The sequence below is a fragment of the Harpia harpyja genome, chromosome 14, assembly GCF_026419915.1.
Source record: "Harpia harpyja isolate bHarHar1 chromosome 14, bHarHar1 primary haplotype, whole genome shotgun sequence".
Lineage (NCBI taxonomy): Eukaryota > Metazoa > Chordata > Aves > Accipitriformes > Accipitridae > Harpia > Harpia harpyja.
In genome coordinates this window covers 22,317,816-22,345,540 of record NC_068953.1, presented here as the reverse complement: position 1 = coordinate 22,345,540, position 27,725 = coordinate 22,317,816, and the positions used below count along the sequence as shown (strand labels likewise).

Sequence of the window (27,725 nt, the reverse complement as noted above, 5' to 3'; positions counted from 1 at the left end):
AGGTGGAAGCAAGCTGCTTTTGAGTGAATGCAGAAATGGGGCTGCATTTGCGTCCTGCGTGGCGATCAGCACCATCCAACACACCGGGAACAAAACGAGACCCCACTCATTTATTGTCAAAAAACCTCAAACTTTACTTGCGTTTCTCTCAATAAATAATTTACAGTATATACACGCGGTGACACTCCCATGGGTCTCAACTCAGGGAGGAGGTGGGGGGGGCCTTCTTGTAACACCCCCCCCTTTGCCTACGTATTTTTTTTTTTGTTTCCAAGTATCGGGTCTTTCTTGGCCACACTTCACCTTTAACCAGAACTGGGTCAAACACAACCAAAATAAAGTGCTTCACTGTTTGCTTCTAAAATAGGGATACCCCAACCACCGTACAACAGCTGGCCACCACTGGAGTGCTCACCTGGACAGTGGGACTGAGCCATGCCATAATCAAACAGACTTTCCTTGGCTGGAAATTACCCCTAAACCACAGTGCATCATGCCGTAGGGTGATCACTTTATAGGAAAGGGAGGTCTTAAGGGAAGTATTGACTTGTTGGCACACTGTGGCTTGGCCAGCTAAGACTGCTTTCAAGAAGCGCTGTGTCTTCTGAGGGATGCCTTGCGCAGCTGCTGTTATCTATGGGGTAACACAGCAAGAAACAAATGTTTCCTCTGACCCAGTGACAAATTTTGGCTTTCAAACTTGCATTTTTGATTTCTAGGGAAGACAAAAACTTGGTTCTTTCTTGACCAAAGGAAACAAAAAGTCCAAATCAGCCTGGCTGAGCAATTAGTGCATTGGGAAACTAAACTGTCCTGTGTCGCTGTCCAGTGGTTGCTCTCCTCAGTGCCTCCAAAATGTGATATCCTTATTTCAAAGTCTCCCTAAACAGAATACCTGGGGCACCAGCAAACAAAGCAAGGAGCAAAGTAGTAAACACATCTTTGTTTCTTTTCTTTCCTTAAACATTTAAAAACCAATTACATCTCTTCATCTGTACAGTCACACGAGATCAATGCCAGGGCTCTATATATTAAAGAGACAATATAAATTACATCCATTGACACAATTTTGCATTTCTCTGCTGCTTTACAAATGGAGCTCTAGAGCTGTTAGGACACAATGAATAGTCTTGTTGAATATTTACACCAGGCTGCCTCTAGGCACCAGTTCAGATTGCCAGACGTAGCCTGTTCCCACCTCTTTTGGTGCTAGCTTGTCTCATCATGCCCAGAGACCTCCCTTGAGAGCAGGAGGTGCCCCCAAGAGTGACACGTGTTTTGGGGCTTGTTTCTGGGAACTTCCCCCTGAGGAAAGGAGGGGAAACCCATCAGGAGGTCTCCAAGATGCAGACCAAAGGTGGTCTTGCTGTTTGTTCGGTGAACGATGAGGTGAACCACAGAGGAACATGGAGAGGAGGAGATGGGCAGCACTATGTGGTGGGGGAAGGAGATTATCCTTGGTTTTGAGGCAGGGAACAGACATATGGAGGCAGCTGGGGGGTCCTCTGCTGCATCCCATCTCCTGGCTGGATTTCTAACATTGCCCCATTTCCGATTCTTAAGGTGCAACTGGTCAGCAATGGGGTTGCAAGTCGTGGCCCCAGGATGAGGAGCGGAGCAGAGACCTAGCAGCAAACAAACAGAGCGCGATGCTCCTGCTCTATCCCAGGGCCTGGCCGAGCTGCAGGCAGGCAAGTGGGTGCAAGGCTGGAGGGAGCTGTGGATCGGGTCTCCCACTGAGCAGCCTCCCTGCTGCCAGTTTTAGGGGACCGGAGAGCAAATGGTGCGAGGAACTCATCCAACGCTGGGCAGAAGTTACAGAAACCGCTTGAATACTGGCCAGGTTTCTCCTGTTGCCATCAGGAGTCCTCGGTGGGTCTGGGCAGAGACAAGGGAGCCACAAATAAAAAGTGAATCAGCTGAATGAACTGGCTAAAATAGGAGATGCCCTTTGAACCACAGCAAACATAAGCCAGGGCTTGAGGAACGTGTCGTCCTTCCACCCAGAAGATGCCTGGCACTGGCAGCTGGGTAAGCACGGGACCATTCCCCACCATTTCAGCCCCTTGCGCTGCTTTCTGCAACAACGGGGCTGCGGGCAGAGCGGGACATGCCCAAAAAGAGGAGCAAGGCCCTGGCGAGCAGAAAGCCCAGCCCTGTTGTCCTGGCCAGGCTTGGCCCTGTCTCGCTGCTCTGTGCCCTCCTCACAGGCTCTGCTCTCTGAAGATAAAGCCATGTTCATGCACGCCAATGTCACAGTCACCATGTCATTTTTGGGACCTGGGGGAGCGCTACAAGGAGGTGGGGGCTCCTTGGTACCCACGCTAGTGGGAGGAGGAAGAGGAGGAGAGAGGGAGGTAAGGAAGGTCCAGACAAGGTACAGTCCCGCAAAATCTCCTGACTGGTCCCATTGGCAGCATGTTCCTCCCAGGCAAAGGCTGGGAAGGCGGAGGACCTGGTGCGAAAGAGAGGGGCTGAGGTCTGAGGACAACACATGCGGCTCTGATATCCAACTTCCCACTGTCCAGCACCGCCATCTCATGCCTGGTTCTCTCCTGCTCCCCCTTCCCCGCTCTCCATGGTGCGAAGGAGCAAACCTCTATAACAAGCACAGCCAACACTGACTCAAACACAGCAGTGCTACCCAGAGGGCGGGGGTGGTATGTGAGGGAGCCATGTTGCCCGGGGCCAGGTCCCGTGTCCTTTCATAGAGGTGCAGCTTGTCTTTGTTGGAGTGAAGCATCTTCACGTCCTCAAAGGCATAGTAAGCAGCCAGCATGAAGTTGATGTCCCCTGTGGTGAGGAGGTCAAAGACGCAGGACTGAAAATAGAGGTCCTCCACAGGCAGCTTTTCCCTGCACTTGGCCGTGGCCGTTTCATACGTGAAGGCCTCGGGGGGGGCAGGCAGGCTGGGGCCCTTCCTACGAGCACGACCCTCTGTGGCCTGAGCCGAGCGGATGGTCTGGAAGTCAATCTGTTGGTTGAGCGGACAACCGCGGAGGCACAGGTAGAGGCCCTGACTGTCCCGGTCCTCCACGGCATTGACCACCTCCTCCGGCATGCGCACAGCGAAGGTGAGGTACCGGCCCACCTGCCTCACCACGATGGTGGTGCCAATGTATTTTGCCTGGATTTCGATGTGTTGGCCCGATACCTTTTCAGTGATCTTCAGGCTGTTGGCTCCGTGCTTGTCCCCACCATTCTTGGAGCCGTCAGCAAAGGCAGCGGGGAGCTCGTCCATCTCTGCCTGGTACACTTTCTGGTCCACACACTCCTGGAAGCTCTTGAAGATGATGGTGAGCTGTGGGTGAGGAAAGAAAAGAACAGGGTTACAACCAGCGATGACCACCTGTGAGCATACAGCCACCAACAGGAGCAGCATGGGAGGTGAGGGAGCTGTCTGCTTAGCCCGGCCAGAAGCGTGGCCTTCAGCTCATGGGCAGGTGCTTCACCCTAAGAAGTTGCCCCAACTTTTAGGCACCCAGACATGGCCATCCTGCTTCAGCACAGGGATGAGGACACCAGGTATGGAGTCAAGACCCAGAGGCTGGACTGAACGTACCACCTGGATCTGCGCTGTTATCGCCAGGCCCAACACAGGAGCTCCCTTGTAGCTGGAGCTGGGTGGAGTATCACTACTCACAGGCCTGTGGCGGCATGCCCGCGCATGCAGCACTGTCTTGCCTCCAAGGCCTGGCAGATGGCAGAAGGGGATGAGCCCTGCCTCTCTTAGAGGTGGTGGAGCTTCTCCTCTGGCTCCCATGGCATTTACATCCCAAGGGCTGGACCTCTTCCTTTCTCTGGCCACTCACAGACCAACAGAGTCTTCTCCTCTGGGCCCCAGAACACATCATGCTCCATCTCAACCATGCAGACACGTGTTCAGCATGTTAGAGCAGGCAGGCCCTTCTAGGGGTGATAGGGGCTGATAGACTGAGCCCAACACGGCTCCCCACCCTTGGCTGGGGTCAAACACGGGTCCCTTGCTGGACGAAGAACCTCACAGTGCTTGCTCTTCCCTTGCTGACCTGGCTTTGGAGGGGGAAGGCTTGATGAGGAGGAGAAAGAGTAGAGTTTGCATGGGAGGAAGAGTAACTTGCTCTTCTTCCTATGCAAACTACGCTTCCTCTTTCCCCTCTTGCAGACTTGCTCTTCCTCTTGCACCTCTTTCCATGAGGGAGGAGTGGTAAGGGGGACCTCCTGCCGCATATTCCCCATGAAGGGGCAGACTGAGACCTGGCCAGATTGGGGCAGGGCTGGAGGAGACGGCTGCTGAGTGCCCAGATGCTCCCCACCCCACAGCAGCCCTGCTATCCCCTCCTCAGCCACGTCATGAGGCACCACCATGCCCTGGGTTTCAGGCTGCACTACCCTTCGCATGGACCTCCTTTGGGTCCAGCCCTGCCTCTGGCTGGAGGAAGAAGGACAGACCAGAGAACATCATGCAAAAACATAAAGAGCCCCATGGACCGAGAGGCTCCCATCCTTTTCAACAGCACATGGTACTCTAGCAATGACCCAGTAATGCTTTCCACAGCTCATGCTGCAGATCTCATGACTAATCCCTCCTCACCACAAGCCCATGAGGCAGATAATGGGTGAAAAGCCTCAATTAAGATGGTGATCCTGGGATCCAGCCTAGAAATTGCAGGTCCCAGGGGTCCTTAAGGACCACTTTCCTCAAGCTTCCTTGCAAGCTTCAGCAGGTTTTGATGTCTTTTGGTAGGTAAGGAGTTGAGAGCATCATTAAGAATCTTTAAGGAGGTTTACTAGGGACAGATCAAAACCAAAATGCCAGCTGCAGCTCAGGTTAAAAAGGTCACATCCAGAGCTGAGAAGCAGTCCCTGTCCTACAAGTGCTTCTCTCCTCTCCCCACATACAGGGAGAAGCAGAACTCCCAGACACGATGGGACAGGACATCTTCCAAAAGCAAGAGATTGCCTCCTGCTGAGCCTCCCTTTTTTTGGCACAAAAAGTGGCCTGTTAGCTTTAGAGCTTGTGCACCATGGAGCAACATAACAGTTCATCAGCTCCAGGTCTCTCCTGAAGCTGAGGCCATGCCACGCAAGTTCTACTGTATCACAGCAGCACAATTTCACTTGGATTTTCTCAGTGTTTGCCTTGTAGCTTCAGGATGTTTATTTAGGCTGTCAAAGCACCTCCAGAACAGACTGTGCTCCACAAAATGCCTTGACTTGGCTGCAAACCACAGAGACAATTGCAAGCCTGGGCAGAGGGGAAGGCAGTGTGAGGAGCTCAGCTCCCTCCAGGCTTTTTCATGCAAGCTGGAACCTCCTTGGAGGGCAGTCCTGGGTTTGCTTGGACCTTGGGTGTCCCCCAAAAGATGCCACCATCATTCCTGGTCTGGCTGTTCACAGCAACCTGGAGTCCCCCAGGTGGGACGCCTCTTAATTTGCAATCCCCCACCTTGGCCATGATGGCCCTCTGAGCTGCAGCATCTCAGCCTGCTAACCTTGGTGGGGCTGGATGCACTCAGGAAGAAACCACAGGCCATTAAGTGAAGGTGGAGACAAAGGAAGGACAGGTGTCTGACATCTAGGGCCAAACAGTCAAATTCAGAGGACCTCCCACCCGGTCTCACCCTCCCCAAGGAGATGTGCAAATGGTGGAGGAGAAAGATGGTGGAAAGAAAGGCTGTTCGGAAGCACCTCTGCCCTTGCCCACCTCTCCTCACGGGGACATGCCTGAAGCTCACCTTGCTGGTGGCGGTGGCTGTGGAGCCAGGCAGCACTGGTGTGTTGGTGACCTGGACGTTCAGGTAGTTATTGTCTATGAGCGGCCAAGCCCCTTGCACCTTGCAGGTTTGGAAAGTGTCTGTGAAAGTCCTGAGGTGGGGGTCCCCGAAGAGCCCGCAGTGGGTGTAGTTGGGAGCGGCCGAGTGTTTGTGAAAGCTCTTCTCGTAGTGGCAGATTTCGGGGCTGTCGGAGCGCTCCTGGCTATCCCCAGGGGGCAATGTCCGGAGGCGGGGCTGGGACGTGGGACCATCCTTGGAGCAGTTGTGTTGCACCATGAGATCGTCTATGCCATGCACGGCAGAGTGGTAGGCCAGGTCGCCCCTGCAGGTGCGGGCGGTGCGGCGGGTGCAGTGCGCGTAGGCACGCAGCGCCGTGCAAAATTCAGGCACCTCCTCCGTGCCCAGGTGGTGGGAGCCCGATGTGGCTGCCCAGAACTCAGAGTTGCACTTGAGAATCTTGCATGGAGACGTCACTGCAGGAGGGGAGGCAAACACAAGATGGTCAATGCTTGCGTGCCTGCATGTGGGACATCCAACACTAGCCCCAGGAAGAGGTTGGTGTCCTCCTCCCGCAGCCCAAACTCATGACATTGGCTGTACCGCGTGACAGGGCCTTGCTTACCAGATGTGACCGTCTCACATGACCCAACTCTCATGCATCAAAGCCAAAGAAACCAACAGGATCTGCCCCAATTTAAGTCAAGAAGGGAAAGAGCATCCAGCCTTTAGATTAATGCTCCTGGGGGAAAACCAGGGTGTGGAAGAATGGGACATATTCATTAGCAGGGATAAGGGAGGATCATTAATGTGAAGGGAGATGCAATGGGGGTTTTAATGCCTTTTTAGGGTTTGACATTCAAAGCTCTGTGTTGCATGAATTACTGTGTGTTGTGTCCAGACCAAGCTCTACCAGCGCAAAAATCTGTCTGCCTTCCTTTTCCTCCTTCATGGGCACGGGGAAACCCAGCCCCGCCATGACCACCGTGCCCCAGCCACATGTTGACGTGCAGAGGTTAGAGCAGAATCTGTACCGTGACCAACCCTGCAGCAGAGCCAGCGGCCACCCCACCATCCTCATGGCTGCAGCGGTGCCGGAACAGTGCTTGCCAGTGCCCCCGTGACCCTGAGAAGAAGCAGGAGCCAAAACCCCTTTTTCTTGACTGCTGTGTGGCTCTGCCCAGCCCTGGGAGCCCGTTCCCCACCACGGCCCACTGAAAGAGAACAAGAGGTGGAGGAGAAAAACCAGTGCGGCAGGGTGCAGGGATGCCAGCCGAGCACCCGCCTCCCCTTCGCACCCGCCTTGCATTGCCCACGCAGAGGCAAAGCCAAAGGTAGCAGGGCCTTTGCTGGGCTCAGCTGGAGCCCCGGTGCTTGCTGGCAAGGCAGAGGGAGGCAAAGAAAATTCAGATCCTGCTCCCCTACCCCCCCTCAATGTCTGCTCCCTGGGGCAGTGTGCCCTCCCTGGAGCAGACTTGAAAGCAACTGTGCAAAAAGCACATGGCCATCGCTGAACATCACACAGTCACTGCTCTGCCCATGCCAATTTGGAGTCTTGCTGGGTGAACCCAGGCTCACACCACTTAAAATTCATGGTGTTTTCCTTCCTCTCCTCTTAATCAACACCCTCGGAGGGCTTAGAGACAGGATGGGCTCAGGCACAAAAGGCAGCAGGACAAGCCCCGCCATTTCCAGATGCTTTCATGGTGCCCTCTTGCAGGCATACACGTATATTCCTGTCTTGGGGTTTGTTTAGAAGGAGGCTGGCAAGGCATCTGTGCCAAAACCATTTCAGATTTGTTTAAAAAGAAAGTTACAAACCCCAGTATTGTTTCAGGGAAAACAGTATGTTTTAGTTTTAAACATTGCAGTGCTGGAAACCTAAACATAGTTGGTACTGGAAAATCAGAAAGGGAGACCAAGGCTCTAAAACACTAAGCAGTCCAGCTTTAAGAAACAAGCCTGTCTCCTCTCCCTTTCCAAGAAGGGTGAAGTGCAAATAGGAAATGGTGACAGGTTCCTCACAGTTTTAAAATTCATGTTTAATAAACTCAGATGCTAGCAACAGCACTAAAAAATCCAGGAGCTGAGAACCCAGGAGCTGTTTCATCTTGGCAGCATCCCATTTAAACTTGCAAGAAGCACTGTGGAAAGCCTTTAACTCATCATTGACCGGAGGTGAGATAATAAACTTTTGACCTGGGACGTGGGCTCATGTTTCTGCTAAGTCTTTTGCATATATGGGTCAAATTTAAAAATATTTATTATTTCATATCCCTTTCTTTTCCACCCCAAGAGTGTGGTTTTCCACCAAAGACATTTTGCTTATCAAAATGGGGCTTCCCATGACAGCCAGCTGGCTTGCAATGGCGTGTATTGCTTGGTGTTTCTCCTAGATGAGAGATGTGAGGCAAATGATGTCTTGTTACCAGCACACAGAAAAGCCTGGATCCCCAGCACCGCCTGCCTTGGCTCTGGAGGCTATACATTCAAACACGACTGTTGGAATATGCTATAGCTAGCACAATGCCTAAACTCAGAGGGACAAGTAAGGGATGGTATTTAATGCAAGGCAATTGCACACAGTAGCACAGTTGGAGTGACAGGAGCAAGCGAGTTTGCTGGCATGGGGAATGCAAGCAGGGGCATTTCGGGGCGAGACGCTCATGGTGTGGGTTTATCAGGGTGGAAAATAAGGAAATTGCATCTGACTCCTTCTGACAAAAGACTGCGAGCATAGCTTTGCAGGTCCCCCAGGACCCTCCTGGTGGAAGGTAGGAGTCAAAAAAGCATGCAGGATTGTGACCAGTGCCACCATTGCCGGTTATCCCAAACAGTTGTGGCATCAAGCAATTAAAACCATTGCTCTCCTAGTAGTTATGCTAATGTACAGCTTGAGGATGCCTTGAGGTTGCATGCGGCTGAATGCGCTGTCGCTGCAGACAGACTTGCCAGCACAGCCCCGGGAGGAGCTGGAGGACACATCCCCAGACATGCAGGACCCACACACCCCACTTCACCTGACAGCTCGGTAAGGCACCGGGATGCACTGTGCAAAGCAGCCCGTCCAGCAAGCAGCTTGCAGAGCCCAGGCTGCTCCAGCCCTTCAGCTGCTGTGTAGATGGGACTTTTTAGTAGGAATAAAGCCATAGCCTGTTGCTCTTTAAGGACATGCTTCGTTCGCTTGGATCAGGAGATGCCGGCATGAGCTGTGGCAGCCTATGGACAGAGAGGGCTGCTGCAAAACAGCCCCCTAAAATTCAGCGCTGAACACATCCCCGTGCCAAGCATCCCTGGCTGCCGCACTGCCCCAGGGTCACGCATGACTTTATAAGGTACCGAGTTAAAAAAAACCCAACAAAACCAAGGGCAGGGAAGCCCATCTCCTTCCTCCCTGGGCCTGAAGGGGGAGCGCTGTTCTTTTAAGATGTTATCGCTCTGGTTTTGGCACCAGTCCCCTTTTTGCTCTTTTGCTCAGGGCCCCATATAAGGCCAGATTTCCAAAGCCAGGTGCTGCAGCCACAGCAGCGGTGCGCGAGTGGGGCCACACACTCTCCCCGGCCGCTCACGCCTGGGCTTTCCCATAGACATTTCTCCAACCACACCAGTGGCCACTGGGATTGGCAAATCCCTCGCACTACTGGGAAGGGACCACTGCCGATAAAGGCTGTGGAGGAAAGCAAACACGACCCTCTCCCCCTCCCGACAAGCGCTCCTTGCCTCGTCCCCTCTGACAGCAGCTTTGGCACAGTGGTGCAGGCTCATTTGTACCCAGGCCAAGAAATGATGTTTATTCAATTTTGCATAATCTATTTTCCATTGACTCACAATGGATCTGTTTTTCAACCACAGATGACTTAGCACGGAAACAAAGCCCTCTCAAGCAGGCTCCCCTGGGATCTCTGAGACACCCTCGGGTCTGGGTGATGCCACCACCCTTGTCCATCACAAAGGGTCCTTCATCCTGGGGGACAGGTGACTTCAAGCCCTGGTAGCCCAGCCACCTCCCAACCTCCCCATGATCTTCTCTGTTCAAGGGCTTGGTGCCACTCAAACCAGGAACAAAATTTCCTTTGGTATCTTGAAACCAACGGTTTCAGAAAGTTTAAAGCCAGAAATCCTTAAATTGCCTGCATTAAGACAGGCCCCCCCCCCCCCCCGCCCCCGGAATAGCCCGGTGCCCCACGTTTGTTCAGGTATACCTCCTATGAGGACTTCTGCGGTCTGAAAAGCCACCCCTTTCCTTGGCGGGCTGTTTCAGGAGTTTATAACCTTTACAAAATGCGGAGCTTGGTTCTAAGTGGATTTTATCTGACTTCATTGTAAGGACATAAAAAGAACCAGTGATTTTCTCCAAAGCTGTAAAAGGTGTGTTAGTAACCAGTATGTTTCCCACAAAGATATTTACACTCTGCAATCAAGTAACTTGTCAGTCCTATAGATAAGGTAAACGGTTTGCACTTTTAAGTTCTCACTGGAAGGTGTTTGCCCAGCCCGACCATCAGACCCCCCTCTCCTTGCAGGCTTGTTTCCTGCAAAACCTACCACCCTGACGGGTGATACCGATGCAGGACACACGCTTGCTGCTCTCCAGAGGTCAACCTTTTTGCCAGGGCATTGCACTGTGGCAGGTACCAAGATGTGGTGTTTGGCCATGACCTCTTCCAGAGCTCCCGGTTTGCAAAACACTGGTCCTCCATCCTGCGAACATCCTGTGGTCCACCAAACACACACTCAGGGGCCTGGGGTATCACACGACCCAGGTCCCACTGCTCTGCCCTCATCATTGGTACATTATATTACACGCTGTTAAAGTAAGTGTTCAAACATATTATATGCACACATCTAACTTTAACAGCCTTTCAATTATCAGTGCCCCCTATTTTCCCTTCAGCTGGTGTTGGGTTACCTGGATTTCATTTACCCAAATCACACTCTTTCAGAAAACTAGCACAAAATCAACAATTCATCTGTTCTGCAATTTCTCTAGCAAAGAGAATTACTGGAAATTAATTTCAGTAAGCAGAAGCCAATTCTTTTAAGACTCTTGGGTGCATGTTAACCAGACCTGTTAATTTTAAAGCATTCACTGCTAAGAGATGTTGTTTAATATCCTCTTGGTTACTAACGGGCTGGAAAGTATTTCATCACCCACATGTGATGCAAATACATCATCCCGTGTCTTTCCAAATATATGGATTGAAGTGTAGATGTGCAAGCCTCACACATGCAGTAAAAGGCTTTTTCAGAGAACACAGTAAAACGTAATTACCTTTGGCCTCAGATCTGAGCACCTAGGCTTAGGCTCCTAAACACATATTTATTTAAGTAATCTAAATAAACATATTTATGCTGACACCTGAATAGGAAAGGCACGATTCTTGGAGGTGCTAAATACTAGCAACATCTTGCAGCTTCAAGGAGATGTGGGCTGCTCAGCTCCCGGGTGGAGAGCAGTCACCACCAGTACCAAAATGACCCCCAAAGAGTTAAAAAAATCACATTGCTCCTCAAAAAACTGGCTGACAAGATCCCTTCCAGCAAGATTTCAGGAGTCCAAAGCAAAACCAGAGAGAATGAAAGACATCAGCCCTTTGAGTCCAACCACTCACGCTGTCCATGTCCCAGTGGGGAAGTCTACACGAGCCACCCCACATGCCAGTCATGCTGGTCCCACATCTTGGTGCCCATGTGGGCTGTGAGACTAGATATAAGGAAGAAATTTTTTACAGCGAGAGTGGTGAAACACTGGCACAGGTTGCCCAGAGAGGTAGTAGCTGCCCCATCACTGGAAACATTCAAGGTCAGGTTGGACGGGGCTCTGAGCAACCTGATCTAGTGGAAGATGTCCCTGTTCATTGCAGGGCGGGTTGGACCAGATGACCTTTAAAGGTCCCTTCCAACCCAAACCAGTCTATGATTCAATTTTACAACACGCATCAACTGGCGCCTCGTCACAACAGGGAGAGAAACGAGCCTATCGGTGCCACCCACAGCCCTGATGGATGGGGTGTCGTGGGCAGGGGCAGCTCTCCTGCAGCCCCACAGGGCACCGTGGGGTGAGGAAGACCCAAGGGCCACCTGACCCAAGCTTCGTGAAAGGATTTGTGCGGTGTGGCAGCGCCGGGCTCTTCCAGGGACCTCCTTTGAACTGTTAATCAAGCACAATCTTGCAGAATAATAGCCTGGTTATTATTGCCTTGTTTGCATAACAAAGAGGCCCAATAAAACTGATTTGACTGTGCTCAGAGGGGGTGTGAAAGATCAGCCCTGAGAAAAGAGCTGCAGGAATGCAGCAAACTGCTCCAAAGCCTCAACCCAGGAAGAAAGACAATGCAATTTGCCATCAAGAAAAGCCCAATAGACCAATAAATTACCCATGTGCAAAGGGATTAGATCAGGTTTCAGTTGCACTGAAGTGGGGGGAGGACCGGGAGGAGGGAACTGAAGGAGAAAAATAAACCTGACTCTCTTAAAGAGCTGAAGCTCATATTTTGCAAGGGCGTGCATGGGGAGGTTGCCTCGGAGGGGCCACCTTCCACGCTGGGGCCTGGCTTTTGTGCTCTCTTCCACTGGCAAAAGCAGCAGACGCATTAAATCCAGGCAAAGGACGTACTGACAGAGTGACTCTAGATGTATCCGAGAGCACACCCCAATCCATGCAGCTTCTTTTAACCCAGTCCTTGTCTTGCTCAAGAGGATGCTGGGGAAAGGCTTTCCCCAATTTCTTTAAGTCAAAAAAGGGACACAGAAGGAGTTTTCTCATTTCAACCTGGGTCAATCACTAACGCATCTGGAAGACCTGCCATGGCCAACTCCCTTTTGTCCTCCATGCCGAGTTCATGGCCCCTCATTTCTCCTCTCCAGGCACCGTGGAGACACAGGGCAAGCATGGGCAGGAAAAAAGCAGCGTCAGTGTCTTCACCGTCAACAGCATGAACCCTTGGATGCTGCCGATGGAGCCCTTGATTGTTCCTGTCACTTAGCCAGCTCTTTTGGCTCGGAGACTCAGCTTACCACTGACCCAGCATGCTTAGCAGGGGTGAATGCATCTCTGCCCAGTCTCCCCCAGCCAGCATTGCTCCTCCAGGCTCACCTCGACATCCCCATGCAGGGAGAAGGGTGAGCAGACACCATTGGAGAGGGCATCAACCATTGAGCTCGTAGCTGGGGCCATAAGTGGCTGGCGATGCTACTCTGAGAATGACCGGCAAAGCTTGGGAAGTTCAGGAGACGTGATGGGCCGAAAGGAGGAACCAGCTTTTACAGACTTCGCTCTTAAAACTTCATCGTGGGATTGCGGCTTCAGCATTGCTTTGGCCGCAACCATTGAGCTTTCACTTGCTCGGAGGAAGCAGCACTGGTGGCTGGTTCAGACAATGCAGGTTTTGCTCCACCACAAGCTGGTGGATGGAGGATGAGGAGGGAGGGAAGCCATCTCCTCTGATTCTCCATCTGCAGAAGGATGCTAACGAAGCTGGCTCCCCGCCATGGTGTGCCGTGGGCTGGAAAGCAGTGCTGGAGCTGCACACCTGACTCCCAGCTGGGGAGCGCCCAGCCGCTTTCACCAACAGTTCTCAAGAGCTGGTAAATCTCCTTGAGGGGAGTGGTCCATTTTACAGTGAGGACACTGAGGATGTGAAGGGTTTCACCCAAGACGAGCCCAGTGGGAAGAGAGGTGGATTCGCTCTTTCATCCCCTGCCTGAAGCATCACCCTCAGCTTCCCCCCCCCAGCCAACACCACCCATGTCCCCGTCCCTCAGAAGCAGTGGTACCCAAACAAGGCCACCTCCACCAGCCACCCCCATCCCCAAGTGTTTCGGGTTTCCAGCAGACATCACTCTCCCCACGCCAAAGCTGTTTTCCCAGGGTGCCTTTGAAGGCACGGCTGCCACCCACCAGCGCCTGGGGGCCCCCCAGGTGTGGCAGTGGGTCCCTCGCCCTCCTCCCCCTCACCTAGGCCATGGCGGGGCTGGCAGGGAAACGCTTTCTGCTCACAGGTGTGGATTCCCTCTAGGAATAATCATCCCTGCCGTGCTCTTGTGAAATTTCAACCCTTCAAACGCAGAGGTAAATGAGACACAAAACGAGGAGATGGAGAAAAGCCCGGAGCACATAAATCTGGATGAGGCAAATTTATACAATTAAATGCCTGCCAAAAAATTGTGGCATCTCAATCGGAGGCGTTGGTTTGCGCACAGGGTGTGGGGTGGCAGCTGCCCGGCTGGCAGTCAACAGCCCCATGAGCCCACCTAAAACCCACGCGGACACCTGACTGATGCTGGACCTGCACCCGGGGATGCAGGGGATCTAGTGGATCCCCTCCTGCAGGCTGGGCTCCCACCCGGCACCAGAGTCACTCCCCATCACTCGTGCCCATGGAAGCCACAATATCTGTTCCTCCTTCACAGCCACAGACCTTCCGAGGTTTATTTATTTTTAAATGTATCTGACTGATGGCCCCTCTGGACTCAGGTTTTAATTTTAAGAGAAAAAGTAACTTTCTAACTGGAACCCACCTCCCCAGTCCCACTGCTCCCCACCCTCCCATCCCCAGCACAGTGGTGCTCTCACATCACTGTGGGCTGGCAAAGCCCAGAGCCAGGATCCGTCCCTAAAATGTCCTGCTGCACGTCCTCGTCATCTCAGAAAGGGCTGGCTGGAGTGTGTCACACGGCAAGAAAAAAGGTAGCTTGTCCAAAACCCCAAATGCCATAGATCATTACTAGGGCTTTGGGGACCAAAGTCAACAGCTGTCCAGGAAGGAGAGGAAACCGAGGGAGGAGAAAATACTTTGGGCTCAAGTGAAGCTTGATCTCTGCCTGACCCATAAAACCCCCATATATGCAGGGATAGGAATTCCCTGCTTGCTGGGAATTAAATGGCCAAACTCCCCTGGATGCTCATGCAGCGGAAAGTGGGACTCGACACCCTTCTGGTGCTCCACCCTGAAGGACTTGCTGTTCTTGCATCTGCAGGGATGCCAGCCTCCAGCTGCCCCGCACACCATGGCCAGGCCGTTAGACAGAGCGGCTCAGTCTGCGCCTACGAGGGCTGCGTGTGTGTAGGAGCCAGCTTGTTCTCCGCAGTAAGAGCCCGATGACTTCATCAAGGGGATGGCATCTGGTTTTGCAGTTGGCCATAATTCAATTCTCCCCCTTGCTGCAGGAATTTCAGCTGGTGAAGCAGTGATTTACTCAGCCAGGCTGCACTTGAGTGCAAAGCAATCTTGAGGCTACAATCGAACTCCCTGTTATTTTGAGAGCTCACGGACAAGGGAATAAATATCCTCTTCTTTTCATCCCAGTAGTTGCCAAGTGCAGGGTACAAAGCTTTTAAAGGCATTTAGGGGCTCTCCTCTTACAAGTGCACTCCGCGTGCTGTGCACGGCCAGGCAGGGCCCTGCCTGCACAGCTTGCTCTTGATCTGCAGCATCAAGACAGGATTTGCCAGCACAGCCAGAAAAAGGCCAGGGCACACCTCACCTGCCCCACCACAGCTGCATCTCCGAGCATCCCCCATCCTCCCCAGAAACCCTTCCCCATCGCCCCAGCACACATCACTCCTGGTTTGCAGCATCCCTGAGTTCACCCTGGCCCCCTCCAAACCACCTGGGACCCTGATGCTCTTTTGGTCCTGGGTTCCCATGCTCCTCCTTATTCCAAGTTTGGTGTCTGCTCCAATGGGAAAAGCAAATCAAACACAATCAAGCCCATCTAGATGGATCAAACCCTCTTGTTTTTGACCTTCTTTGCTATCCTGCTAGCACTCATCCTTTGGGAGCTGTAGGGCTTGGCTGGGGGGTCTCCCTAAGGACTGATGGACTGAGGAGGGGCTCACTTGGGCCATGCATCGCCCTCCCAGAGCCTACAGTTGCTTTATGGGATGTGCCCATCAGGGAGCCAGAAGAAAGACCACAAAACTCGTCGTCGCTGGGGCCTGATCCAGTGCCGCAGCCTGGCTCTCCAGGGACAGCAGGTTGGTGCAGAGATCGAGCAGAGCCCCCAGGTTAGGAAGTTTTTATGGCTGCCCAGCCCTGTGAGCACTTTCATGTGCACATCCGACTCGGCACAGCTGTTCGGGCCACAAAGACGGAAACCTCAGCTGCTGCCATGATAAACCCAAAGTCACTCTTAATATCCCCCCATTCCCAGTAACCAAGGGCTAGGAATTTCAGGATTTTCTGGGGAAAAATGCAACATATCCACCCCACCTGCATTAAAAACAAGGCGTCTCCTTCCAGCCCCACAACAAGCCTTGCTGGCAATGGCAGAGAACTCCCTGTTCTAAGTACGAGACGGGCTCCGAGCAAGCAACAAAACAGGGAAGCCAAAATATTTCCAGGTTTACGTTTGAATCCCTCCCTTCTTCTCTGCCCTGACAACATCCCGCACAGGCGCGCTCCTCCCCTGCCGCCACCTTCCCCAGCCCCCAGCTCGGCTCCCCGTTTGCAGCATTGGGGAGGTGTTGTTTTAACAGCCTCTAAGCTCCCCTTCTCAATTTCAGCTTAATGCTGCGATCAAGTCCCTCCCTGCAGCTGAGACAAAAGCCATTTATCAACCGATCCAATACACCTCCAGTAGGGACGGGATCCTTATCTGGAATCAGCCTCATTACCCGGATGGACCAAGGGCAGAAAATCCCAATTTTTTGCGGAGGCAGGAGTGTGTTACAGCCAAAACAGCAAAGCCAAAGACAAACTGGAAATCCCAAAGCAAAGTGGAGTACGAGGGAGAGAGCAAAGCTTGATGTCTGGGACAAAACACCCAGGGCCAGATTTTGAAAGTACAAAAGGATACAAAAGGATTTGCAAGAAAACTCAGCACAGCCTGTACTGGGAGGCACAGGCAGGGGTCAGCTGAGCACCCCGGGAAGTCGGGGTCCCAGCTGGGAGGGGCCAGCACCCGTGAGCATCCGATGCTGGGCCTTGGCACAAGCCCTGAGGAGGACTTCTGCCAGGGAAACTGTCAGCAGTGGCCTGCTCTGCCCAAACCTCCTTCCCCAGCTGCCCCATGCTCAGTGGTCACCCTGACCCCCGCCGGGGGGACCCATGCAGAGGGGACCCAAGCAGTGCTCTCGGCCTGAGGGTGCTCGATGGTGTGGGCCGCCCAGGAGGCAGTGGGGTGAAGCCATCGGTGTGAGAGCAGCACAAGCAGGAATCCAGCCCGGGGTGTGTGCGTAGGGGGTGGGGGTTAAGCAAATAAATAAATAGGGCAGGACTCGGCGAGGCACCGACCTGACATGCTGAGCACCCGCTTGGGCAGCCTCCAGTGGCCCCGCTCACCCGGGGCTGTCAGGAGGGGTGCGAAGCTTCCTCGGGGCTGGGAACCCACAAATTCCCAGGAAGCACAGGAAAAAAGCGGCAAAGGATATGCCAGGGAATAAATCCCCCCCTTTTTCCTACCTTCCCACCCCAAAAAGCTTTCAACGAAAGCCCCCGGCATGCTCCCAGCCCTGCACACGGGGAGCACCATCTCCGCCTGCGCCCTGCTCCCGCGGGCTCTGGATTGCCTCGTTCTGCCAGTTCTTTGCACCTTATTTGACTGCTGAAGGGAGAATCAAACAAAGCAGCCAGCCAGATCTCCTATCAAGTTCTTTCTTGCACCGTAAATCTCACAGCCTCAACGCTTTGCAGCTCAACCTCTCCGAAAAGGGCGTTAAGCAACACATATGGGAGCAGCTCCAGAGTTTCCAGAAAAAACAGGGGGTTCAGCTTTCAGCCTGCTGGGAAGTCCCCGGGGAGAAGTGAGGTCCGGAGGGACACCTCAGTGCTAAGGGCAGCGCTGAAGAGGCTCTCTTTCCTGCAACAGGGCTAAGAGGGCAAAGGGGGGAGGAAGGGCGTAAAGCAGTTATTTATTTATTTACTACATGTGTGTGCAAGACTGCTTCACCTACAGTTATGCAAAAGAAAGGCAGAGGCGCTTTAAAAATTAATAAATTAATCAGAAAAGGAAAGTTTTACTCAACTAAAAAGATAAACGTGGAGATTTAAGCGTTAGAGCTTTTCCTCCTCCTGCTTTCTCTCCCCCCCCCCCGCCTTGCAAATGAAAAAAAAAAAGGGGAGGTAAAGAAACTGGAGAGTTTTGGAAGGAACAAATCCGCCTCTGTGGACTGGGTTTCCCCTCCCCCAACAAAAACAAGCACTCGGGGCTTGAAGGAATTTGCAGGCAGAGATCTGCCAAAAACATTGTGAAAAACTATGGGGGATTCATTGGAAACAGATGGCGTTTTCAGCTGTAATTCTGAAATTCTCTCCTTTTCTGACACAATACAAACAAACTGGGGCTGGGGAGGGGGGAGGCAGGGACCGGCAATAGGTGCGAGCGGCCGGGGGGGTGCGGGGAAGGGCCGGCGGGCTCGGGCTCGGCCGGGGGAGCCGATGCTTGCGGCACCATTTGGTTGCCATCCCGCCTTCGGACAGCACACCAGCTCCCGGTCCGGCCGGAGCAAGTTTTCCAAGGAAATAATGGTGCCGAGCCCAAAAAAGCCCAGCCCGAGGCCGGGGGGGGGGGGGCAGCGGGGAGGAGGGGGAGCCCGCTCCGCGCCGCCCGCGCATCCTCCGCCGCCCGCCGCGCTGCCCGGCCCAGGTGAGCCCGGGGCCGTGCTCCCCGCTCCGCGGGGCCGTGCCACCCCCCCGGACACCCCACCTTCCCGAAATCGCAATGCAGCGCCGCCCCTTTAGCCCATCCGCAACCGCTCTCTGGCTCTTCCCTTCCCGGGGGGGTGGGCTCGGAGCGGCCCCCGCCCCGCTGCACTCAAGGGCAGACATTTGGCATCTGGGGTGTTCATGTGGGGGGTCGTCCCCCCTCCCCCCCCGGCCCCTTCTTTTCAAGGCACAGAGCACACCCGGGAACGGGAGAACAACGTAACCTGCCTGACGCTGTCAGAAACAACCCCCGGCTGCCTTCGCCGGGGATTGCTTTGATTTCGACCATCTCCTTCCTTGTGGGATGAGGCAGCAGGGAGACAAAGAAGATGAGGTCAAGGAAAAACACCCACCGCAACTGCTTGGGGAAAAGGGAGTAAGGGGGGACGGGACACACCGAAACCGAGCCCCACTTGCTTCTTTTAAACATGTGGCAAACTGCTGCAAAGAGAGGGAGAGAGAAAGAGGCCCCGAGACAGGGGGAACCGAGGCGGCTATCCAAGGGCTGCGAGAAATACAGGAAAAAATTCTTCAAAATAAAGAGGCTGTTCCTTACCTGAAGGGAAGATGCAGAGAAAGACAGGGAGGATTTGGAAAAGTCCCAGGGCTGTGGATCCTGCCCCTCTCCCCATACCCATCCATCCAGCTCGAGCTTTAACCACTATCCTCTCCCTGGAAGAAGAGTTTAAAAAGGAAAAAAAAAAAAAAAAAAGGAGAAGGGAAGAGAGGAAGAGAAAAAACAAAAGGGAAAAATAAATCAATCGAAAGAAAGAATTGGAAAAAAAATCAAAAATCAAAAGCCCCACATGGCTCCGCGGAGCGATGCAGGGACGGGCGGCCCCAGCTCCGGGCTCCGGTGGCCTCCGCACTGAAAGATTACACAGACTTTTTCTCCTTCTCCTTCTCCTCCTCCTCCTCCTCCTCCTCCTCCTCCTCCTCTCCTTCCCCTCCCATTACAAAACAGCCCAAACCATCAATCATCCCGGCTGCCTTCCAATGTCTGCATCCTCTCCCTGCGCCTCCTCCACTCCGGAGCGCGGCCGCCCGCCTCCCCGGCCATGCTCCTCCGGCGGCGTGGAAGGGGCGGAGGAACGAGCGCCGAGCACCGCAGCCATGGGAGGGAGAGGGGAAGAAAGAGCCTGGGAGACCCGGGCGAGGGGGGTTATTGCTGTGGGTCGAGCCATCAAACCCTCCCGTGCCCTGTGGGGAAGGGGGGGGTCGGGGGGGGTGGGGTGGGGGGGGTCCCACGCAGGATGGGCTGCGGGAAGGGCTGAGATTTTGTCCTGTCTCCCCGCCTTCACGCAGCGCAGCTCGGCCGCAATTCGGGAGAGGGGCTTCCTCCCACCCCCTTGGGGTCTTGACACCCGGCGTGCCCTCCCTGCCTCTTTCCCACGGGCCTAACAAGAGCACTTTGGATTTCCCCAAAATTAAGCAGTTTAGGGCAAAAAGGCCATTGTACGGCAGAGGGGGGAAACTGAGGCAGGGAGACGCTAGGCAGCTCGTGCGGGGCAGGGACTGCGAGAGCGATGCTGCGGCCCCAGGCCCACTGGGCCATGCCCCCCCCCAGCACACGGAGCTCCTCCATGCCGCCCCAGCCCTGGCTGTGCGGTAGGTGTGAGCGTTTCACAACCTTTCCAGGTCATTCACCTGTACCAGTGCTGGCAGCAGTGAAGTAAGCCCAGATGACTCAGAAACAGCAAGTCTCACAGATCCTTATCATTAGACCGACACTCCTCGGACAGGGGGACGACTGTCGGGGGCCCCTGGATCCAGCTGCCAGCCCGCTGAGGACTGATGGCGAGGACTAATATGTACCTATGCTCTCTCAGGACCTCCACCACAGCCTAGTCTGCACCACCAGCCCGCGTATAGACCTGGACATTCAGTTTTCGCTGGGGGAAAGTCTCACCGGTTGTGTTGGTACAGTTGCCCTGGGGGTCTCACTTTGCAAGCACCCCTTAGAGACCCTTTGGGCAGATGGCAGTCCTGGGAGCACCCTCCCTGCTCGTGGGCCATGTAGATGGAGCGGCAGCTTGAAGCACACAAGCATTTGCCTGCTGGGCTTCAAAATCCTGCTCTTTTCTACCTCCTGCAATGCCACAGCGTGAGGAGGTGAGCAGAATGGATCTGCAGCCCCACCATCCCAGGGGTCTGTTCCACCCAGGAAAGGGCTAGGCCAGGAGGGAGGCATCCCCTTAGCAGCCCACTTGGATCTATTTAAAATTTCCCTTGAAGCGTGTTTTAGCCACAGTGAACTAAGACCACTTCTGAATGAGAGTGCCCGCGGGTGTAATACACTTTAATTAATATGCTTTAACTTCCCTGTTTTAGATCATTAGCTCTCCTTTGACTGAGTGCCCCCTTGCCATCCTAATGTTTCATCTCCTTTTTCTTGGGGATCTTATACAAAGGATAAAAGCATGCTGGTTGTTTTATACAACCCTTCTCCCACCTCTGTAAATGCCCTTTAAAAATGGGTCTTTCCTCCTGCAGCTTGGTATAGGCCAGGGATGCTCCTTGACTTTGCTTCTAGATGTTCTTGGAAACCCCCTTCTCTTCTACCTCACAAACACCCTTAAGGATGCTTTTTTGGAGTGATGGTATCTTGAAGTCTCCAGTAAGAGTTTGTGATCTCTTCCCTGTCGCAGACTGAATCTGTAATTCAGCTACAACAAATATCCCACGGAAGACGAGGTGAGGAAGACGAGATGGGAGTAAATATTGAAGAAGCAAAGATACCTGTTAATACCTATCTAGTTCTCCTTGCGGGGTTTGAGCCCCCTTGCCTCCAAATGAAGAAGGAGCTTCACTGGAGCTTAATCCAGGCTGCAACAGGAATTAAAATGCTGAAGCTTTTCCATCTGGGACCCAGATGGGATCCAAAAATCCTGAGGCCTTGCCTGCTTGACTGGAGATCTGTCTTGGTCCCGATCCTCCTACAGCTGGACTCAGATGATGTCCACTAAAGTCAGAAGGAGCCCTGTGTGCAGAAGAGCTGCCAGACCGGGCTGAGCTGGGCAGGAGATGAAAGCTGGCAGGCCGGATCCAGACCTGTAGCAAAGGCAGTGTGGGAAGAACGCCTACTCCAAGCACCTTTTTGTGGGGGATGTCAAACAGGGGCAAATATGTCCAAACCCTGCCAGCTGCTGCTACCACCCAAGAAGAAACGCCTGCTGATGGGATGTGTAGGCAGCTGGAGCTGGAAGGGGCCTGGGGAGGCTGGAAGGAGCCTGAGGGGAGGAGGGAGAGGGTCCATGAGCTGGGGAGAGCCCAGGCGGGGGGAAAGATCCAGGGGATGGGATTTCAGACCCCAGATCCCTTCCTCTTGCTCTCTCTCTGTCCTCTTGCAATGCAACTTTTGCTTTTATTTCAGTCTGAAAAACATCACTTCTGCTATTATCCTGGCTGATGACATATAGCATGATCTATTTATTTTTAACTCAAAAAACCATCTGAATTATGAACTTTTAAAATCCAGCTGCTAAATAGCTGCTGCAAGGCTGGCTTGATTGTTTGACCTGAAGAGCCACTTTGGTATTGCCATTTTGGGGCAAGCTGACAACAGACTGGAATCCAGTTTGAAGCATTATTTTTAAAATAAGGCCCTTGTTGGAGCTTCTGCCTTTGGTGTAGCGAAAACTGCGCTGCCATAAGGCAACGGTCCGATGCCCCTGGCTCCAGCTTGTAAAAATTTCTCCTTGATTTTGCTCAGTTGCATCATGCATTGCAAATGGGATTGCTGTTTTTGGCACCGATCAAAGCAGCGGATTTCACTGGAGAAAACAACAGATGTGTCCAAACCGTAACTGCAGAGCAGGAAAAGGCCCCAAATAAGGTGTGTTTCTGAAATCCTGCTCCCCCTTCCATGCTTTTCAAATAACCTTCACCTTTCTGATTAGCCGAATCAAAGACCTGGCCTTTAAATTGCTTACTGAATCACAGGCTGTGTAAAATCAGATCTCTGCCTTGCCTGATGGAGATATCTAGGCTTGGAGGAGCTACTGTGTTTTCCCCAGCTTCTTTCCTTCTCAAAGGCCGGCCGGGTCTCCCTGTTTAGGCAGCACCGAGCCCGATGCTCTTTGCAAACAGTATGTGGGAAACCACCCACCGCTAAAATGCAAACACCTCTGAGGCACAGCGGAGTTACGCTGTGCAGAGGCTCAGCTCTGGGGGCAAAGGCACCGCCGTGGTCACATACACGTTGATTCTCGTGTTTGGTGTCATTACGGAGGGGTGACACGCAAATCACAGCTGGGGTTAGCTGATAGCATTCTCCGAGGTGTTTGCAATATGAGCAGGAAGATTCCCAGTTCCCAGGGGAAACTCAGCTGCGATCACTCATCTGAACTTTACTTTTCTCTGCCCTGCGTCACACTGGGCATGGTTGTGGGCTTCAGTGGGGCTGAATGAACGTGTCTAATTTGAACCCTAAGGTTTACAGATGATACCTCCCCTTACAGCCTTCCTAATGGAATTATTCACTACCTGTAATTATATGGCTAAAATAGTAAACATGGGTATTTCCGAGGACTGTAACTAGTAGTTAGAGGAATGGATGTCAGGGCTCCTGGTCTGCTCCTGACTCTCCCGTGAACTTTCTGCGTGGCCACTCTTCACGCAAGTGTCTCCACACAGCTTCAGCACGTGCCTTTGCCTGCTCTGCCTCAGGACGAGACGTTTAATGAACACTGCTCATGGCCTGGCTGGGGTAGGCTGTGATCACCCATGCAGGAAGCTAATCCTGAAATGTTCTGCAATGATATGTGTTTGGGGTGAGCAGCAAAAAGCAAATCACTCCCTAAAGGAGGAAGAAAGGAAGTTTGGAGTGGAAACCCCCAAACTGTTGTCTGGGGAGGTTTGACAGCTGATCCCAAAAGGTTTGTGGAAGTAAAACTGAATACCTGTGCTCTGAACAGTTCCCTTACTAAAGAAAAAAACCTCTGAACAAGATGAAAAACCAAAAAAATCCCTTCATCTTTCTGCAGTAACAGCCACACCTCTGATGTTTGCAATACTGGAAAACGCTGCAGTTCATTTTAAAGACCTTCCTTTTACTCATCATTCAAATTTTTTTATCATTTTACAGTTTCCCTGGCTGACAGCACAAGCAGATGCTCTCCCTGAGCTGTGCACCTCGAATCTGCCAAATATGTGGCTAAACCCCCTTCCCTCCTAACCTGTTGCCTTCCAGTACAACGCCTGGTAGAGCTGCTGATGGAAAGGGTCCCCCCAGGGTCTCTTTAGTGCCCTGCACTGAACTTTTGCAGTAACTGAATGGGGCAGGCGGAGGTGATGGCACCGAGCTGGGCTTTGAAGACCAACCCACTCCTGCATAGCAAAGTGCAGAGAAGAGTTTGCTGGTTTAGCTAATCCACCTCCCCACAGCTGCCCCTGTGAACATTAGACTCACCAATCTGGCTGTGTAAAAAGAGGCCAGTGGGTTGAAGGTGGAATAAAATATAGCTTTGTAACACTAATAAATAAAATAGTAAGAATGCTTTGTTGACCTGCATCTTTGCATCCACAGATTAACAGCAGCCCCAACTGAAGTAGCTGTGAGTATCCCTGCTGTAGGCTCTCTCTTCGATATGCGTGCTCCAAGCTCACAGGCATAAAAGTCACCTCTAAATGCTCACAACCACCCAGGCTGGACAAGGGGAAGGGAAGATGGGCTGGTGGAAAACTTCCAGTCTCACCCATGACAGAAAGCAAAACAAGCAGGGATATTTTCAGGCAAATAGAGTTCATCACGTCAACTTTTTTTGAGTGGTGGCATTCATTCGTGACTCTCTCTTTCCCTTGCTTGCAAAGCCCCGTGGGGTGAGGCCTGACTCCTACACGTAGGAGCATGTAACCACCCCTTGTTCGGCAGTGTTTGGAGGGCTGGCTCGAATTCACCATCTGTGTATTTAGTTCTCTGCAGGGAGCTGGTCTTCCTGGCCCAGTCTCCTCTTTGGGGTAAATATCAAGCAACATCTCTTTAGTGTATCTTCTTCACATCTGGGCTGCCCTCTAAAAAAAAAAGGTGGGCTGGGAGGTTCCCAAGAGCAAGTTCAAATGGCCAAATGTCAGCTCAGCAGAAAAGGTGGATAAATCTGAACTGCCAAAAAATGAACAGCACAGAAGAATTGCAGAGAACTTGGTGTTCGTCAGCAGAGACAGAATTCGGTTTGTGTAATGGGACAGTCTTTTGCTGCTGCTCTTAAACGCTACTGGTATCTTGAGAAAGTGCAAACATAGCTCCCTAATTCTCCCCTCTTCTAACCTACAGGTCAGCTAAGGACATCTCCTGGATCTCATTTAAAGGTGGGAAATGGCATCGAGTGTTTCCAAATCTACATCTTCAGCCCTTTGAGAAAGGGGTGTTTGAAGGATCCTATGGAAAAAGCTCTGTGAAACCCAAGCACCTTTCCCAGGTCCCCTTCTGTCAATTCCTGACAGCAGTGGCCAGATATACAACCCACCGCAGGACGCCTTTCCTGTGCTCTCGGTCATGAAACACTAAGTGACAGTTCCATCAGCTGATTTAAAACTTTTTCCTTATTATCTGAGAAAGAGGCATGCCTTCTTATGGGGAAAAAAAAACCCAAACAACTTTAATCCAGCACCTCTATAGGTATTTCAACAAATGAGACTGGGAGTTTTTGTGGAGGGGGAGCAGTTTGGAGGTGGCACCGGGAGTCCTCCCGGGTGTGCGCGGCGGGGCTTGGCTAGGGCTGGGACTGGGACAGGGGCTGGAGCTGGGGTGGGCTGAGCTGGGACTGGGACTGCGGCCCCGCTGGGTGGTGCTGTTATCCCTACGCCGTCTGCGAAGGTATCCAGTTTATAAAATAAATGCAATCCAACGCCGCCTTAAACCACATGACATAACAGCAGCTTGCGAGCTCCCATTAAAATCTCAATTTGGGGAAATTGATTCTACCTCTGAGCAATTGCGATGCAATTACTCCAACAGGCAGCAATCAAGAATCACATCAAAACAACACCAAACTTTCATCTCCTGCCTTGCAACCACCACCACAACAAAAAGCACCTGTCTTGCAAACACAGCCCGGTTTACTTACATGTATATAATATTTAGGAAGGGCAACGTGCAGGTCCCAAGTGTGGAAGCAAGCCTCGACAGGGGCTGCTCTGGCTGCTGCCTCTGAAATGTCCTGACTGGGGGCTATATTCTGCCCCCCCCCCCCCGGCTCCTGGCTGAGGTTATGGGCTATTTACGGACTCAGTTCATCAAGAGCAAAGTCTCCCCCCGGCCAGACTGCCCATCCTCTCCCTGCGCACAGATGTGGCCGTCCCTGCCCATGTCCCACATCTGTCCAGCTGTTACACCCCCCCACCCCCGCTTCACTCGGAGCTTGCAAACACCCCAGCGCTTTACAACCACGGGAGTTAAGGGAAAGCTTTGTGTCTCTGCAAGCAAAGCACTCCGGTCTCGATAATCGCGATCAGCCCCGGGATGAGCTATCCAACGGAAAGGGGAAAATATTGGGGAGGATATTTGCAGTTCTCATCAGTGGTCTGCAAGGAATTATTCGATTGACTTAGCCCAGCAGGGTGCATTTTTAGTGGCAACCATCAGAAGGGAGGATAAATGAATAACCGTATGCACGCCAGGCTAGTATCAAGCCGGACAGAGGGAGCGAGCTGGGCAGAGAAAATGGAAAGAATCGAGGTTTCTTATCAAAACGGCTCGAGGGGGGGGAGGCAGCCGGGGACCGGGAGCGACAGCCTCAACAGGTCCCACGGAGGAAGGGCCATGCAGGGAGCCGGGGGCAGCATGCGGCCGGGGGGGGGGCCCGCGCAGCCCCCCGCCCCCGCTTACCTTGGCGGCCGCATCAGCCTCTCCAGCCCGCCGCGGGGGTCGGTGCAGGGAGCGGTGGCTTTTTTTTTTTTTTTTTTTTCTTCCCAGGAAGGGTAAATAAAACCAAAAGAAACCCAAATAAAAGAAACCCAAATAAAAGAAAGTCAAATAAAATAGGAAAAACCCCAAGGGCAGAAGTGGCGGTGGCGGGGGAGGGGGGGGAAAGGCCAACCGCAGAGCGCAGGCAGCCCCCCCTGCCCTGCGCAGGGCAGCCCCGGCGGGGTGCAGCGCGGCCTCGCTCAGCGGGACGCGGGGAGCCGCATCGCCCTCCCGGAGCATGTGAGAGGCAGCGGAGGAGATAGAGCCAGATAGGGAGGTCCCCTCCCTCCCCCCTCCCTCCCTCCCTCCGCACACGCTGAGCAGCGTCGTTAGCATGCAGCGGCGGAGGGAGGGCAGGCGCAGCCCCCGGGCAGGCGGAGGGGGAGCTGGGGGGGGTGTCCCCGCTGCAATCGTGTCCCCCCCCTCCCCAGCACCCCCTCTCCCTGTGCAGGCAGCCAGGGTGGGGGGAGGCAGAGCGGGGCTTGCAGGGTATAACCCCTCCCGGAGGGGTGGGGATGCTCCACCTGCAGCGGGAGGGTATGGAGGGGAAAGGGGGGGCTTGGGGGGGCATCCTCTCTCCAGCGACTGGGGACTGTATAGGCGCTGAGAGCGTCTTTGCCTGGACGGCGGATTGTGGCGAGGACTGGGGCTGGGAGCGGGAAGAGGAGCCGCTGCAGGACTGTGTTCATGCAGCGGGGAAGGGATGGAGACCCCAGGCTGCCCTTACAGCCCCTCGGTGTGCCCCCCCTCTGCCCCAGCTGCCCCAGCACCTAGCATTGCCTGAAGTTGGGCAGTGTGGCAGGCCCCTCCTCCAGCCTCCCCCACCATCGGGGTGAGCACCCATCTCCCGTAGGGGCCTGGGGGGACTGATTTTGGCATGAATGGGTGCCTGCTTGCTTTTCTGCCGCTGGGATGGGAAAGCTCTGGGTGCAAGGCTGTGCCAGCCAGAGTGTCAGGCACAATTAATTACTGCAGCCTCAGAGCCACAAACGCGCTAAATATGCTGTCGCCGTAGTGTGTGGATAATAGCAGCCCTTTGCAAAGTGTTTCTTTCTCCCCCCTTTTTTTTCCAGTGCAAGAGACAACAACTGCAGAGAGCACACAGCGGCTCGCCGCTGCTTGATTAAGTCAGCAGCGAAGACAAAATGTGCCTGTACAGCTCAGGCTTAAGGAGGGATTTGAGTGTGTGTTAGGTACAAATTAGAAAATGGATGTGATTTAATCACAACAAATCTAAACAGCCCTGCTACAGGAACCCTGCCGTCAAAGAGGTCTTTTTCTCAAATGTGGATACTACAGGTGTATATAGTCCTGACAAAGGAACAATGTGTTCGGGGATGAATTGTTAAAGCAAGAGCAGAGAAAAGACTGGGGAAAGCCTGATGTATACCAGATAAGTTATCAGCTATGGAAGGAACGGCT

The 27,725-nt window shown here is 53.2% G+C and overlaps 1 protein-coding gene across 1 annotated transcript; it reads right to left on the bottom strand.

Annotated features, from left to right (window-relative positions):
* Positions 1-109: 109 nt before the first annotated feature.
* On the bottom strand, positions 110-26,304 carry RGMA (repulsive guidance molecule BMP co-receptor a). Its single transcript, XM_052808606.1, has 4 exons — positions 26,226-26,304; positions 18,957-19,072; positions 5,718-6,229; positions 110-3,301 (listed from the first exon to the last, which is right to left on the bottom strand). The coding sequence occupies exons 1-4, from the start codon at positions 26,237-26,239 to the stop codon at positions 2,600-2,602; spliced, it is 1,344 nt and encodes a 447-aa protein (XP_052664566.1). The 5' UTR covers positions 26,240-26,304; the 3' UTR covers positions 110-2,599.
* Positions 26,305-27,725: the final 1,421 nt, after the last annotated feature.

What these genes read in the sequence shown, in the direction of transcription:
- RGMA (XM_052808606.1), bottom strand. An exon ending in TCTCTGCATCTTCCCTTCAG is followed by an intron (nt 6,230 to 18,956) that starts GTAAGGAACAGC and finishes CCCCTCCTGCAG; the next exon opens with TGACGTCTCCATGCAAGATT. An exon ending in CAGCCACCGCCACCAGCAAG is followed by an intron (nt 3,302 to 5,717) that starts GTGAGCTTCAGG and finishes CCTCACCCACAG; the next exon opens with CTCACCATCATCTTCAAGAG.